The 16,929-nt window shown below is 36.0% G+C and overlaps 1 protein-coding gene across 1 annotated transcript; it reads right to left on the minus strand.

Moving 5' to 3' along the window:
• Positions 1-211: 211 nt before the first annotated feature.
• LOC113076372 (N-alpha-acetyltransferase 25, NatB auxiliary subunit-like) lies at positions 212-16,539 on the minus strand. Its single transcript, XM_026249018.1, has 24 exons — positions 16,482-16,539; positions 14,129-14,214; positions 13,732-13,870; positions 13,459-13,577; positions 12,393-12,467; positions 12,184-12,291; positions 12,026-12,104; positions 11,251-11,362; positions 11,030-11,119; positions 10,673-10,845; positions 10,474-10,586; positions 9,435-9,642; positions 8,875-8,964; positions 8,613-8,793; positions 7,251-7,350; positions 7,013-7,164; positions 6,806-6,931; positions 6,482-6,725; positions 4,883-5,012; positions 4,157-4,222; positions 3,727-3,824; positions 3,531-3,641; positions 3,261-3,407; positions 212-2,321 (listed from the first exon to the last, which is right to left on the minus strand). Exons 1-24 carry the CDS (start codon positions 16,537-16,539, stop codon positions 2,199-2,201), a joined length of 2,928 nt encoding a protein of 975 aa, XP_026104803.1. The 3' UTR covers positions 212-2,198.
• Positions 16,540-16,929: the final 390 nt, after the last annotated feature.

Here is a 16,929-nt window from a genome sequence, read left to right on the forward strand (position 1 = left end):
CAACGTCCTGTAGCATATTAAACAAAATACAAAAGCAATATTTTAAGATCAAATAATTTTTAAAGGTAAACCTAAAATAATGCAATGTTAAATCATTCACAATGAAACCATCAAAATGTTTAAAGTAGCCAAAAATCTTTTGATTTCATGTTAACTTTAGAGATAAAGATGTGCAAATGCAAAATAAATAAATTCAAAAGCAGACACAGCATATGGAACAATTACTTTTTATTTAAAAAAACTCCTTTTCACATTCCAGTGTTTTTGTTTATTTTCTCCATTTCCCTAACAAAAGAGTTGATAAGCCAACACAGTTCCAACCAGCTCTTGACCTCCTCAGTCTTTGTGAGGGTGAGGACACCAAATGAGCCCTTCAGTCCCGGAGCGACACAAGAACATCAAAATAAAAAAGAGAAAAGCGTCTTTCCATCCTCCCCGAGCAGATATAAAGCGGTGAAAGCCTGTAGTAGATTGTAGCACACCGGACTACACATGCTAGAAACATGATTCAAACGGTGCTTGAAAACATTGTAAACAAGTTGCACTTCCCGGTAGACATCAACAAATCAGTCGTATAAAAACCTACCTTCGACTCTACTGCGAGGTTAAGGGATTATTTCACCCCAAAATGAAAATTCAGTCAATTTACTCACCATTTCAGTCCAAACCCGTAAGAAATTGGTTTATAACACAAATTAAGATATTTTAAATCAAGTCTGAGATGTTTCCGTCCATCCTTGAAACTCTGTTCACCCAAAACGTTCGTAAAATAAATTCATACAATTTGATCGACTTTAATCCAAGTCTTTTGAAGATTAACACATTTATTTTAGGCTTTTATTCACATTCAGCGACAAAGAAGGTTTATTTTTGGTAATGACGACCCAAGCATGCCTGCTTAAACCAATGAAAATTCACAAGTATGCATATATCAAGCAAGTAAACTTGTGCTTCTGTTTTAAGTGAATAAAAGCAACAATTAAATCAGTTCAGCACATAAAATGATCGTGTTTATTCAGAAACTTGGATTACACTGCTAAATCTCTTTACAAATGTTTTAAATCATCAGTGTTTTTGGGCGAAAGACTTTTTAAATGGAGGGACCGAAGTCTCTCACAGTCGATTAATATTATTTGTGTTCCGAAGATGAACGAATTTCCAATGGTTTTGGAATTACATGAGGGTGAATCTGAATAAGTGTCAGATTTTTTATTTTGGGGTAAACCAACCCTTTAACGCAAAGGCTAATTTTGACATTTTTTGGTATGCAACAACATTAAAACCTCATCATTTAAGGGACATCATCAGTGCAATCGACAATTTTTCAAAAAGTAAACAACGTTTCCCCAACCAATTGATTCAGTTATTCATAAAATTAATTCCAAACATGACTAAATAAATGTCTTTTACCATCAATCAAAAGATAACAAACAAACACACACTTACCCAAACCTCGAGTAGCACTAAATGCTATTTGTCTTCACATGTGGCAATTCCAAACAAACAATCGGGAAAGCTACATTTCGTACGCTTGCGGCTCAAGTAAAGTCATTTGTAACATACAAACAAATATCGCAATAGAAGCACCCAAAGCATCTGGATACTCGTGCCACCCTGACGAAAAGTTTGCGTGAAATCTCCTCGGGACGAAGCGTAGCTCTTGGCTGGTTGTGCATCGCGAACGGCTACGTAAACACGTCGCAGATTGCATCAGTCTGGAAGTTGGCTACTTGCGATACGGAGCGGCACTATTTTGCTTTGGAGTGTCGTCTGAAAATGAACCGTCAATCGTGAGGTTTACGGCTGGGAAGTGAGAGAGACGATAACGCAAGACATCGACAAAAGGACAAAGCAGTTCACTTTAATTCGCCAAGGAGTTCTCGTTGATATTCTTTATCTTCAAACTATGTACAATAATTTATAGCAGTACTTCTAAAATTGCTTATTTTCGTTTTGCTAGGGATATGAATGTTATGTTTCCACTTAAAAGTGCTGCGCAGAGCACCGTTGATGTTTGTGCTGAAGCCGTTGTTGAACTTTACAGTGTGCCTGTGTCTGTACGTGAGTAATGAGACGGATAAATAGGAAAAGGAGACGAGACCAGCTGAGTTCACAGACTGAGACGGGAGGATTGCGTTAGGGGCCGAGGACTCTGTCGCGTGGAGCAATGCGGGTCGGGGACCGGATCGATGGAGCGCTCAGATTTTGAAGGATTTTAACGTGTCCGCTCTCTTCTTTAACAGTTCCCCGATCTCCTGCAGCGAACGCAGGTAGCTGCTATGCACCTTATCCATGGCAGTCTTCGTGAAGGTCTCTTCTGCCTGAATGAAGCGAGAAAACAGTGGTCAAAAATTGAGAAACGCTTTCTCTGAAGCATCATGACCTAGTTTCAACCTGATTGCACACATACACATTTTATGAGACCAGATAAAAATAAAAAAAATTAACACATTTAATAAGCCTGGAAAAATTCAATTAATTTTAATTAAAAAACATTTTTTATATATAAAACATTTAATTTGAAAGAACCCAAAAAATGTATTAAATTATGATTAAATCTATAAATATCAAGTGTGAGTAGATTGTCAAGATGTATCAATATAAAATCAAGATGATTCTTCTCAAGATTTTAAAGTTTTGTTACTTAAAAGGTATTTTTGGAACCTCTTTCCTTAAATTATAATTAAACAAAACTCAATTATATGATTAAAAAATAAAAAATATATAATTAATTACATTTTAATACTTAAAAAAAAAAAAAAATAGAATAACAAAAAAAAAAGTAAAAAAAAAAATGTAAGATTTAAAATGCTGAATAAATCTTTCCATTGATGTATGGTTTATTAGGATCAGACAATATTTCAGACAACTATTTGAAAATCTGGAATCTGAGAGTACAAAAATCTAAATATTGAGAAAATCACCTTTAAAGTTGTCCAAATGAATTTTTTAGCAATGCATATTACTAATCACAAATTAAGTTTTGATATATTTACAAAATATCTTCATGGAACATGATCTTTACTTAATATCCTAATGATTTTTGGCATAAAAGAAAGATCAATGATTTTAACCCATACCATGTTTTTCTGGCTATTGATACAAATATTCCCCAGAGACTTAAGACTGCTCTTGTGCTCCAGGGTCACATATATACATACAAAACTATTAAAATGAGAAATATAAAAATAAACACTAATTCAAAATAAAAGTGAATACACTGGACCAGACTGGATGCTGCTAATGTTTTAGAGACGCACCTCAGACAGGGTTTGTCCCTCCAGACTGAGGGCTTCCAGCTTCAGTGCTGTCAGGCTGATCTCTTGGCTCTTGATGTGCTCCAGCGCCTGATTGAGGAGACTCTGCAAGCTGCTGCTGAACTCCTGATAGGCCGAGAGCACCGGCGGCTGTGTGCGAGACACAAATCAGTTCATAAACAAAACTGACCCACATTCCCTGCAACCCTACACTGCATGAATATTGACTCGAGAGAGAGAGAGAGGTTCAACAAAAATCAGAGCTGTTACTACCGTTACAGTGCTGGCTTCTTTTTTCTTTTTCTTCTTCTTCTGTAAACTGGACTTTAAGGGCCGGAGGACACTTCCACAGTAATTAGACACCCATAGGACGATACAAATGGACTGGAACCATCAGATAAAAATAATAATTATTTTTATTTTCTCAACAGAGTCATGTATTGTGTATCAGTGATGGAGAGAAACTCACTTCAACAAAGTAGACTAGATTCTCCAGTAAAAATGGTTGCGGCTTGCTTTGACCGTCTTTAACTTCTAATAGGTCACCTTTACATTTTTCCAACATATCTGGAAAAGCATGCAGAATTTTTTTTTAATTTAACCCAACTACAACATTTAACTTTTGTAATGTGTATTATTTTCATCAGGCTTTGACTGGATAATGAAAGTGGGCTGAATAATAATAATAATAATAATAATAATAATTATGTTCCGTGCTCACGTGGACTTGGTTACATCCACAGAAAACAAATAATTTCAGGAACACACAGAGTTTGGAATTATTTTCATCAGGATTTGATTGGATAGTGAAAGTGGGTTGCATTATTATTACTAATTCTACTATTTTTGTGCTCGCATAGACTTATTTACACAAATATGTACAAAAATGTTAAACATACCTTGAAGTTGTACTGCTAAAGACTTGAAAAGATTAGATATTTGTGTTTGGAGCTCTGCTGAGTCATCTGAAAATACAAGGAGATACAATTAATGTACAATCATAAGTCCAATTAAATTTAAGGATTAAAGAGCTAATAAAAAATATTGTACATAATGTAACAATGCAATATACCATGTAATAAACTGTATAACTGAATTTATATATATATATGTGTGTGTGTGTGTGTGTGTGTGTGACCCTGGAGCACAAAAGCAGTCTCTGAGGTATATTTTGTAGTAATAGCCAAAAATACATGGTATGGGTCAAAATTATAGATTTTTCTTTTATGCCAAAAAAATTTAAAGATCATGTTCCATGAAGATATTTTGCAAATGTCCTACTGTAAATATATCAAAACAATTTTTGTTTAGTAATATGGTTTGCTAAGAACTTTATTTGAACAACTTTAAAATATGATTTTCTCAGTATTTTGATTTTTTGCACCCTCAGATTCCAGATTTTCAAATAGTTTTATCTCGACCAAATATTGTCCTCCTAACAAACCATACAGCAATGGAAAGATTCTTTATTCAGCTTTCATATGATGTATATATCTTTTTCAGGCCAGAAAAATAGACTTACAATTGTAAAAAAAATAAAATAAAAAAAATCATTCCAATATTTGTCAAAATCAAACAGGATTAGGTGATGGACGCTGTACATAAGGAGGTGTGAAGTAACGAACCCAGGCCGGTGGTCTGGAGCTCCTGGAGGTGCAGAGGGATCTGTAGAGAGGAGAGCTGACACTGACAGCAGCCGCTGGACAGAGCCTGAGCCAGACGAGACGCCACGGGACCCACGAACGGGTACTGATGCTGAGAACCACAACACACACACACAATCAGCTGACTCAACTCACGATATCATATCCAATATAGGTTCTGAAAATTGTGTACAACTACACAAGGTAATCAAAAAATTGTTTATTGAGGTTATTTATTTTGTGAGTGTTTAGCACTGTAAATGAAAAATCAAAATAAAACAAGATATTTTTTTTTTTCATTTATTGGGACTAAAACTATTAAGAAGCACTTTTGTATACAAAACAATTTTTTTGCCTTGGCAACTAACGGAAATCTAAAACCAATCTAAGTATAACAATTACTTACATTAAAACTAAAACTGAATAAAGCGCAATAGAAAAGAAAAACATCTAATAAAATCAACAAAATCATATCACAATATTACTGAAACAATTAGATTAAATGGAAAAACTAAAATGACAAATGTTAACCTAAACAAATCAAGTACTAAAATGACCAAAACTGAAATAAAAAAAATCTAAATAGAAATATAAAATATAATCATTACACAAAAGAAAAAAAATTACTAAAAACATCACATTACGGAAATTTAAGCGACCATGCATAATTTTTTTTTTCTTGCTTTCTCGTTATCGCGACATAACAAAAGTTGTTTTCTCGTTATAACGACTTAATACTTAATAACTTAAAGTAGATAATGTACAACACCCCAGAGAAAATTAAGTCTTTATAACTAGAAAACAACTTTTGTTATGAAGAGATAACGAGAAAACATGAAGGAAAAAAATAATGCATGGCCGCTTAGAACTTCCGTACAACATGACAAGTTAAACAAAAATTCAAAATGTGTGTAAACAAAGCTTATTCAAAATATTAGGGGTGCTCCGATCACGATCAGCCGATCGTTATGCGCATCTCGTCAGTAAAGCCGGTTCTCTAATCAGCGGTTAATTCCATCAGGTGCGTGATTTCACATAGAGCAGCTGTTACTACACAGAGCCATTGTTAATAGAGAAGATGCGCAAATCCACTTCAATTTCAGCGTTTATTGGTGTATCTTCTCAGTTAACAACGGCTCTGTGTAGTAACAGCTGCTCTATGTGAAATCACGCACCTGATGGAATTAACCGCTGATTAGAGAACCGGCTTTACTGACGAGATGCGCATAACGATCGGCCGATCGTGATCGGAGCACCACTACAAAATATTAATTAATACTATAGTAGTGTATATATATATATATATATATATATATATATATATATATATATATATATATATATATATATAAAATAATATTCTTCACCCACATCCTGGTTACAACAGAAAAAAAACAGGTGAAGGTAACGGCTATTATTTTTAAAAGCACACAAATTTGGGTTTATTTTCACACAAAAAAAAAGTTATTTAAATTGCACATTATATGCAAGTAATATGTCGCCATAAAACTTACATGATGCATATGCAGTTATGTGGAGCAAGATTTTAGATAAAACCCACAGGTCTGTAAGGGTTCTGACCTGTGTTTGTTTTTCCGTGAGCTGCGTGGCTTGGTTTAGTGTGTTTTCTAGCTGTGAGAGCAGCGACTGTAGAGAAGACGGTTTGGCCGCCACTCCGTTTTCAGTCGTCTTCTCAGAGTTGCGTGATGCCGGTGGATGAGCGAGCGCAGAGACGCAGCCAATCAGACGCAGCGTGAGCGACCTCAACCTCAGCCACAGGGTGTCTTCCTCTAGAGAGCGCTGCTTGTGCTCCTCGTTCAGCTGCCTGCGGTTTGTGAGCATTATTAGAACAAACCAATGCTTAAAACGTGTGATAGGTCAGGAGGATGGTCTCTTCGTTCGTACCGGTCCTTAGGGTCCCAGCTGACGAGGACAGTCAGGTCCCGGTTATCTCTTAAGCTGTCCCAAGGGATGTCGTCCTCTTCCGGACATAGAGACATTGATTTTACACTCTCCTCTAGAGACGACGATCTGTGCGATGAAAAGACAACGATCAACAAAATCACTTTTGACTTGTAAAATGCAGAAAATACGACAGGTAAAGCGACTAACATGTCGGCTTCCAGGAAGAGGTCCAGCAGCATCCTCTCCGTGCGCACCTGGGCGAAGTGCAGCGAGTGATTGAGTCGGTTCCTGAAGGCGATGAACTCAGGGATTTTCTCAAAAGCCCCGTACTTATATGCTTGAATAATGTATTCTGAGGTCTGCAGGAAACAAACAACTTAAGCATGAGTATATGATGACAGAAAGGTCGTCTTTGGGAGATTCGTTAATCAGAATGATAACGTACATCTTTCTGGTTCGAGTGGAAAAACCTGAGGGAGAAGTTACAAGACTGGGAAGCAGCAGCAAACTGGCCCAAAGACTCTGCATAGCGGGTCAATAAATACCTGGATGAAGACAAAACCAAGAGATCGGTGTTAATATGAGACATGCTCAGTACATTTAACCTAACATGAAACACTGTGATGCATTGATGTGATTTAATCCCTAAACTTTCTTCTTTTAATCTACTTTACCTTCAATCATTATGACCTTCAATCAATTAAAAGTGTATTACTTTTATTATTGTTTTGTACTATGAATTGGTACACATGGCAATCAACTTTTATTTATGGTGCATGTAAACAAAAAAACTTTCTTCAACAGTGATAGTTTGAAACTGAACTGAAAATATAAAAATAGCTAAAAAAATAAATTAAAATAATTCAAAATATTATACATAAAATATATGCACATATAAAATGTATATTTTAATAAATGTGGAAATGCACCATAAGAGTCTGTGAAAAGTTTCCATTAAAAATAGATTTTGTTAAATATAAATATTTAAATTAAAAATACTAATAAATATTAATATTTTAAAATCTAAATATTGTAAGATTTAACAAAATAAATACATTTAAATGAAAATTAGAAATGTTGCCTCAGCAGCTAACTGAAATTAAATAGGTTTTCATACTAAAATTACTAAAACCGAACAGAATTAAAGATAAACAGAAATATTAAATATTATAAAAATTTAAATAAAAAAAGCACATCACACTACAACTTAAACTAAAATATATGAATATAATAGTACAAAATATATTTAAAATTTAAAAAATTATAAATGGTACTAAAATAACACTGTTCCTCACTTACTCACAGTGGGAACATTTGTGACCCTGGAGCACAAAAGCAGACTTAAATCATACTCAGTCAATACTCTGGGTATACTTGTAACAATAGCCAAAAAAAACATAGTACGGGTCAAAACTATAGATTTTTCTTTTATGCCAAAAATCATTAGGACATTAATTAAAGATCATGTTTCATGAAGATATTTTGTAAATGTCCCATCATAAATATATCAAAACTTAATTTATGATCAGTAATGTGCATTGCTAAGAACTTTATTTGGACTTTAAAGAGGATTTTCTCAATATTTGATTTGTTTGCACCCTCAGATTTTCAAATAGTTGTATCTCAGCCAAAATACTGTCAGATCCTAATAATGGAAAGATTATTTATTCAACTTTCAAGATGATGTATAAAGCTAAATTTCGAAAAATGTACACTTAAGACTGGTTTTGTGCTCCAGGGTGACATACATTCATTCACAAATAATTCAATGTTACCTTTAATATATTAATAAAAGACACGTTCGTACCCTATGGTGTCGTGCTGGACGTGTTTGGCGTCCAGGCTGGAGTAAAGATCAACCACCGGCTCAAAAGCCCCCAGACGGCAGTACAGAAGCAAAAGCAGCAGTTTGAACTGAGCATTAGAGGAACTGTGGGAGAGACCTTCCTCTAACAGCCCCAGACACTGCCACAACATGTTCTGATCACCTGCAGCACAGACACAGCACATTCACATCAAAACATGAACACTTTCAATCAAGCTGACTGTCAGAATGAGCTCAGACTCACCCGTCTCCAGCCACAGGTCTATAAAGACATGAGCCGCCATCAGACAGTACATATCAGAGAACTGCAGCTCGGTTTTTAAACAGGACTTCCCTACAACAGAAAGAAAACCAGTACTGAACATTATTAGTCAAATAGAAATAAATGTACAAAGTATGATAGAAAGTGACATAAATGTTAGACACTGGTATTATTGAGTGCTGTCAAGTGATTAACTGCATCCAAAATAAGTGTTTGTGTGTGTACTGTGTATATTTATTAATTATACAAACACACAAAGAATAAATTCTGAAAATAGTTACATGTATATAAATTCATATAACTTACATTATATATAAATATATGCAATATAGAAAAAAAAATCTTAAGTACAGTATATACATGCATGTTTGTGTATTTATATAAATATGAATACATTTACACAGTACACACACATTTTATGTAAACAAAAGCTTTTAGTTTAGATTAAATCTAATCGTTTGACAGCACTGGTTTCATCATAAAAAAAAAAAAAAAAAGAGGAAGAAATCTTCAGAGTTCAACCTGCCTAGTCATCTGCTTACCGAACTGTAAGCCGTGCTGGTAATGTGCCTTCAGTTGTTTGATGAGGCTCAGTTTGCCCTCGGTGTTGAGCGCGTGCTGCTGACCCAGACTGCGGCTCAGCTGGGTCACACACAGATGTCTCTGAAGAGCTCGAGTGTCTCCTGGAAGAGCAACACCATCCTCTCCTGGAGCGCACAGAGGCACGGCCTCCATTAGCCTGTTGATGAACTGAGACAGTCACAACAAATTTACTATATGTTTAACACATTCATTTATTTAGTTATAAAAAACTAAACAAAAAAAAGTTCATTATTAATACACCCATCCCACCCCAGACCTGCTTCACTCACTTCATTTGTGATGAATATTTTTTATATGTTGAAGCATTCACACTGGGCTTGTCAAAATGGCTGAAAAACTAAATTCAAATTTTGTACTATCAATATGCAAACTATATTCAAATTCAACAGGCATCATTTTAGTCAAAGAGGGAAAAAAAGCTTTTGGCTTTTCTCCAGAGACCACAAGAGGGCGCATCAGGCAAAATATTACTACTGCATACTATCTTTGAAATAACGTTTCTAAACCAAATATAATTCATTAAATTGCTCCAAGTCTGTCCCTGTTGCTCTAGGGTTGTTTTTGACCTCATCAAGCATTAAACATTGTGCTTTAGCAGAGATCTTGGATGGGCGCCCACTCTTATGTTCAGCACTATATCTTGTTCATTTATAGACAATTTGTGGACTGTCTCCATAAACCAACTGAAGATCAAATCAAATTTCATGACCAGAAAAATCAGAAAACTGACAATGGTTCACTTGTTTTTCTGGCAAGCGTTTACGCACATGTATAAAATAGATTTTCTTATTTGGTGCAAGTGATGCACTGATCCTTAAATGTATGCATTTAGCAGACACTTATCCAAAGTGACTTACAGTGCATTCAGGCTAACAGTTTTTACCTAACATGTGTTCCCTGGGATTCGAACCCTCAACCTTGCGCTGCTAATGCAATGCTCTACCCCTGAGCCACAGGAACGCTTCTCATCGAGATTACCTGCACATGTTGGTCAGGTGAGAGAAGATCCAGAAAGATCTTCAGGTCGGTGATGCAACATGGCTTGTCTCCAAACTTCACAAAGAACTGGAACATGAGCTCAAGAGGTTCACCTGCATCGTGGCAGGAAAACACGTCAGAAACATACAACAAACACGCAGCCTGTGTTGTGTTTAAAGAGTCCTAACCCATTGTGTACCTAGCTGCTGTGCTTCAGGACAGCTGCGCTCTCGGAGCCGTCTGATGAGCTCCAGACGGGCCAGGTACGGCCCTCTCAGATGCTTGGACTCCTTCGCTTCTTCTGTGGCTATTCGGTCCTTCATGAAGCTGATGGCCTGGGCTGTGGAGGCATGCACCTCCCCTTCTGCAGAACTGAAGAAGTGAGAGAAACAACACAGCATGCATGAAACTGAGAGAACAAAATGTGTTCGGAATAGATTTGCTATACCTTTTAGTATGCAATCTGTGCTAAATATGCATGGGATTTCCAATAACATCCAGCAATCATGTGTGGAAAAACTCTTTCCCAGTTAAATACTGTGAAATTTCTACTTACTGAGCTCCTTCTTGTGGAGGTGCCCAGCTCTGATCAATAAGGTGGAACAAAGAGTCAAAGTACAATATGTAGAACTGCCAGTCGTCAGGGCTGCGGAGAGACACAAAAACATCTTACATACTGAAAATGCATTGCTCAGATGGAACGATTTCTATCCAAAATTGCTCTTTATGTTAAATCACTTCCAAGAAACATAGAAAACGTCTCAATGGTGGACTCACTTTTTCAGGAGCAGCTTGCAGGACAGAGCGTTGCACTCGGCCCAGCGCTCCAGACGGCGGTACAGCATCATGCATTTGTTCTCACGGCTCTGCAGTTCACTGGTCAGCTTCTCTGAGGGAGAAAACACCAGGCAAAATGACCAAATGTATAGACAAAAAAATAAAAATACTCCATGCAAATGGTTGCACATTATTTGCAATTATATATCTGGTATAATTATACGAACACAAAAGAAGATACTTTGAAGAACACATCTCAACTACACAGCTGATGGGTGTACTTCCATAGTAAGGTAAAAAAATATATTTTTATTACGTTACATTATCAGTATATTTTATGTTGAACAGAAAAAAGAAATTACTACAGGATTGGAACAACTTGTGGGTGTGTAAACAATGACAACATTTTCTTTTTGGGTGAACTGTTCCTTTAAATCAGACAGTCCAGCGTGAACAACTGAAATGCCTCTCTGCGAACGGTGCGTTCATGATTAGTTACTGGACAGACACATTGATAACTTTTTGGTGTTGGTGTTTTGAAAGCAAACTCAGTGTCATTGCGCATCTGGTTAAAAACGAAGCTCAGAATCAAAATGAGAATCGCGATGCATCGATTTTTATCTCTTATACGGAGACAAACCCCCATGAGTTGCTGTTCTTGTTTACCTGCTTCTCATCTCTTGTAACTGGCAGCACGTCACACATGCAACACAAAGATATTCAACTGGAAATAACCCAGAATATTCTTTTGAAGAACACCGTGTTTTCACCTCACCTCCAAGTGGCCCCTGAACCACATCCAGTGCCTCCACATATTTGCCCAAACGCTCCAGGATCATGAAGTACAGCTGGACCTGGAGCGGCAGATGGAAAATACATCATAAACTCCATACGGCTGAAATCAGAAACAGATTATTGATACTGAAGTCCTACCTCAGCTTCTGCCTCTATTTTCTCCTCCTTGACCATTTTTTCCACCATACGCTCAGCCAGCGGCAGGAACATGGTCTGAGAGAGCTTCTCGTCTTGTGCTGAGATGGCCTGAAACACAAATTGCATTGATGATGTTGTTTTATTTTGTTCTGCATGAGTTCATCTCTGATATGCACAGTTTATGTAAGTGAGAAAAAACATCACTGTACCTGCATCACCAAGCTCATCACTGACCAGAAGTAATAAGGGTTTTTTGGGACAATTTTATACAGCGCCATTCCAGCCTGTCAGAATTGAAAGACAAAAGTCAGTCTTTAAACACAAACATATATTTTAGAGATTCATGATTAACTATGCAACCCTACTAAAACTACAATCGATTCTAATGTGCATTTGGGAACAACCAACATCCGAAAATTAAATGCAAATTGAAATGGCTGTTGTCAACAAAAAGAGAAGCTTTAAGGGCCTGTGGTTTACCAACAAAATAGAAGCTACATGGTATAACATTTGCAAATGCATAAATGAAGCAAAAAAGAAAAGAAAAAAACTTCAACTTAAAAATAACTACAATATTTTTCCATAAATACTTGATATATAATTATACTTTAGAGTGGATATTGATCTTCATTTGGTTTAATATTTTTGCAATAATAATAAGGGTTCCCTGTGCTTTTCTACTAAAATCCACTTAAAAACTTTTCATTTGATGTTTGAAAATGCAAAAAAAAAGCCAAAAAAATTAATAATAATAAAAAGTATTATAGTATTAGTAATAGTATTTATTTTTTAATAATTGTAATAATTTTGCAATTAAAAATAATAAATGAATAAAAAATAACAACAATAATGATAATAATAATGGCTCCCTCTGGTTTTCCGGCAAAATTAAAGTTCAATTGTTTAATATTTAAGACATCCATAAATAATATTATTATTTTTATATTTTAAAGAGTATAAGTAGCAATATATCTTAATTCCTATTTTGTTGATTTTTTTAATAGTAATAAACAACAATAACAACAATGCTAATTATTATTATTATTACTATTATTATTATTACAGTGATACTGATATATAGTCTATTAGTTTTGTGCAGAATTTTGCAGCCCTACAAACAACCACAGCAAACCTGGAGCTTTTATTTTATTATTTTTTTTACTGAATTTTAAATAAATTTTTATCAAAAAAAAAATGTCCTCATATTATGCAGCCCTGATATTTTTTTTTTAAACAGGATGCAAACACTGATCACAGAGAGGACACAAACAAAACCTGTTGCATTTTCTTGTACTCCCCGACCCGGGCGTAGGCCATGAAGAGGTGAGAGTGGTACTCCTCGCTCGCTGGAACTTTCCGGACTGCAGCTTCATAAAGCTTGGTCACCAACTCGGCTGTAGAGAGCAAGTTTTTGGGTTTGTGCTCCATGTCAATTTGCATATTAAAAGCAAACATACTCTGAATGGCATTTCGGTTCCAGTGAGGACAGAAAAATTAAATTCATAGTTTGTTAGCATGAGGTTCTGTGTCTGTTCTTTCAACACTCACGCCGGTGCATTTCTCTGTAGAGGATGGTCAGTGCTTGCAAAGAGTTGTCATCTGTGGGTTCGAGAACGGCCACTTCCTGCGCCAATGTGAAGGCTTCATCCTGTCTGCCGGTGCGCTGCAGACCGATCGCCTTCAAGACCTGCCAAACAAGAGCAAAGCATGAGTCTGGAGCTAAATCATTGATCTAGAGGATCAAATTCATGATGTTTTTTCTTTCTTAAACAAAACAGCCTTTTGTGTTGACCACGGCCCACAGTATCATGTGAAGAATGAAGTGAATCCATCAGTTCTGCTAATTCTTTGTAATTCTTTGCCCTAGTGTTTCCTATTAATATGACAAGCTGGTCATGGATTTCTGGAGTAAAAAATAAATAAATTAAAAAAAACATTCACACACCTTTGCGCAGTGCTGATCTTTGTGTTTCTTGAGCAGTTTGTCAGCCTGCTGGATTGCCATCTTGTTGTTGCCATTGTCCAGGTAATCTAGAAGACAAAAACATGTTCAATACAACAAAACAGCACTGGGGAGGAAGTTACTAACATCTTTGACAATTACCAAAGACAATAACCATGTGTTTCCATCATTAAAGTGTAAAATAAGACTGATAAACCTTATGCCACTAAACTGCCAGTCTCACATCACTAGGCCAATACATCATTAGAATTTAAAGTACGCATGCAGGTACAAATCAGTTTCTTTATGGTCAATAGAAAACTAAATGCCACAAGAAACCTCGAGTAACATTATAGGTGAAGAAAATGCTACAAAAAAGAGAAATATGACCCATTCAAAATAGGTATTATGGGGAATTTGTCCATCCAGTATACTAAACCACAAGTTAGGGTATAAGAGCATTGGTGATCAGGACCAGACGGCTGCAGAAACACACACAGACCCCTGACTGTGAGAACGTTCTCTCACCGGCTGCTCGATGCAATCCGGAGTGCATGAGCCCCCTCCCCTCCCATAAGTCTCTGCTAAAAGAACACAGGGCCATGTCTGACGACAGCTGAATGCCAAATTTAACCAGGCCAGACTGTAGTTTAAGTCTTTCGACAAGAGAACACTTCCACGTGTCTGCCTGTTAATGCATCTTTCCTGATAACTCTTATATTCCTTATCAATCCCCCAAACAAATACAGATCGATCACACAACAGGACGGTAAGACAAAGCACCAGAATAAAGGGTCATTGATCTATTGATTGTGATAAACCTCACATGCACAGAGTGGCATCTCTAGTGTAGCAGAACAATAGCGAATCATTAATCATTAAAAAATAACAGTAGTATTATAAAATCTGCTGTTTAAGTCAATGCAATTTGATGCACATATCTGCAGAGTCTGAACTTAAGAACCTGGAATTATGTTTAAAAAAACTGCAATGATTAATTCTGTCCCTGGTTGCTATTAAAATATTATATAACGAATTGAATAATATAATTAAATATAAATGTATTTAATAATCTAATATGATATAAAAGAATTTATTAAAAGTTGTGTCTTAAATGTTTATACAGTGGGTTAACTGTTTTAAGTCAATAAGGCAGAATCATATCATGCAATAACCATGCATCTTTACTGACAAGATGCATTGGAAATGCTTATCTTTGTGTTAAATTAGAACAATTATAGACTAAAATATAAATTAATTAATCTCTCTTTCTATCATTTACCTAGCAGGTCTAAGGGAATGCTAGACGGACTTCATTTCTACATGCAAATTGTTTAGTCTTGACCAAGTTCATCAATCTGTTCTTGTTTTTCTGTATGGAAAACAATGAAAAATAAATGGAAAAATGAAATGATTTAAACCAAAATATAATATTAAATGAACTTAACGCAAAGCTAAATGTTTCATTACCTTTCCACATTAAAGTGTATTAAGGAAAACTAATGTACAAGTATATGACTCTGTACACCAATAATTCATATTTTAATGAGTTTGTGAAGTAAACAGCATAACATACGCATTAATATTTTGTTAAATGCACAAGCACTGACATACATACACTCAGACATACAGTAAGATATCATATGTTGGAAGATAAAACACAAATGTCAGTGGTGTCCCACAAGGCTATGCACTAAAACCAACAAAGTTTTAGGGTTCAGGCATTTAAAGCCATTTAAAGGGCATTTCTGCACAGCTTTGGAGTAAATTTCCCAAATTAAAACGCAATACCTCAAAATAATATTAACAAAGAGGCTTACAATTAATCTCTGGAAGACAATAAGCGGGTCTATCTTCAGATCATTTAGCCACAAAGCTCAGCTTTATGCATCTATAATGTAACCACTCAAGTTATTACAGCATTAATAAATTATTAAGCATGTAAAGCATCTGTCTGAGACTCTATACAAATAACAACCCATAGAAAAAACGAAAAATAAACCACAAATGGCTCATATTGAGCCTGTTAATCTCTTTAACCTTTCAAGAAGGTAATGGGCTGGTTGATCAAATGAAATCAATGATATCTGGATATTTAAACAGTATTTCAGTGTTTAGATGGGCTATAAACAGGCTTTATTTTACCGATTGAAACTTCAGCGTGTGACCGCGTGAGGACGCACTGTCATCCGGCGCCGCAGCCGAACCGACACCGCGGCTTCAGCTCCACAGGCCTCACCGGCACTCCACAGCTCCTGCAGCCCTTTACTACTCTCTAAAACGCACAGGGCGGTCCTAAAGCACTAGTCAGACCAGCTAGGTTTGTATAAACTCAGGAGTGTGATGTGAATCTTACCGTAAATGGGTCGCAGTCTCCTGTCGTTAGGGTCTTGCACATGGCCCCTCGCCGCCATGATGGAGCTGAGCAGGATTAATTGGTGCGCATGCGCAGAGCGAGCACTCCGGAAAGACTTTAACTGGAGCCTAGAGTCGTGTGTGTCAATGTAAAAGACATATCTGTAATTTTTTGTTTAAGTTTATTTGTATTGCGCTACAAATTTTACGATAAAATCATTACAAAACAACTTTACAGAAAATTACGTTTCTACAATAATTAGTAGTAGCTTATAAGTGATGACTGTCAATTTGTTCGCATATGACAGGATTTTTCAGAAAAAATAATACGGGACATAGTCAGACAGACGATGAACATTATAAGCAGCAATTATTATATCTTGCAATCACACGTGTAGCAATATTTGTTAGTTCTGTTTGTTGATTCAGGGTTAGCATCATCTGGTGTC

Source organism: Carassius auratus, unplaced genomic scaffold (genome assembly GCF_003368295.1).
Source record: "Carassius auratus strain Wakin unplaced genomic scaffold, ASM336829v1 scaf_tig00020199, whole genome shotgun sequence".
NCBI classification, from domain to species: domain Eukaryota; kingdom Metazoa; phylum Chordata; class Actinopteri; order Cypriniformes; family Cyprinidae; genus Carassius; species Carassius auratus.

Excerpts from the sequence above, each read along its gene's own strand:
- LOC113076372 (XM_026249018.1), bottom strand. The coding sequence starts at position 16,539 with ATGGCGGCGAGGGGCCATGTGCAAGACCCTAACGACAGGAGACTGCGA. Across the intron at positions 12,105-12,183 it reads AAATAGAGGCAGAAGCTGAG|GTCCAGCTGTACTTCATGAT; the intron begins GTAGGACTTCAG and ends CTGCCGCTCCAG. Across the intron at positions 10,587-10,672 it reads TCCTGAAGCACAGCAGCTAG|GTGAACCTCTTGAGCTCATG; the intron begins GTACACAATGGG and ends GCCACGATGCAG.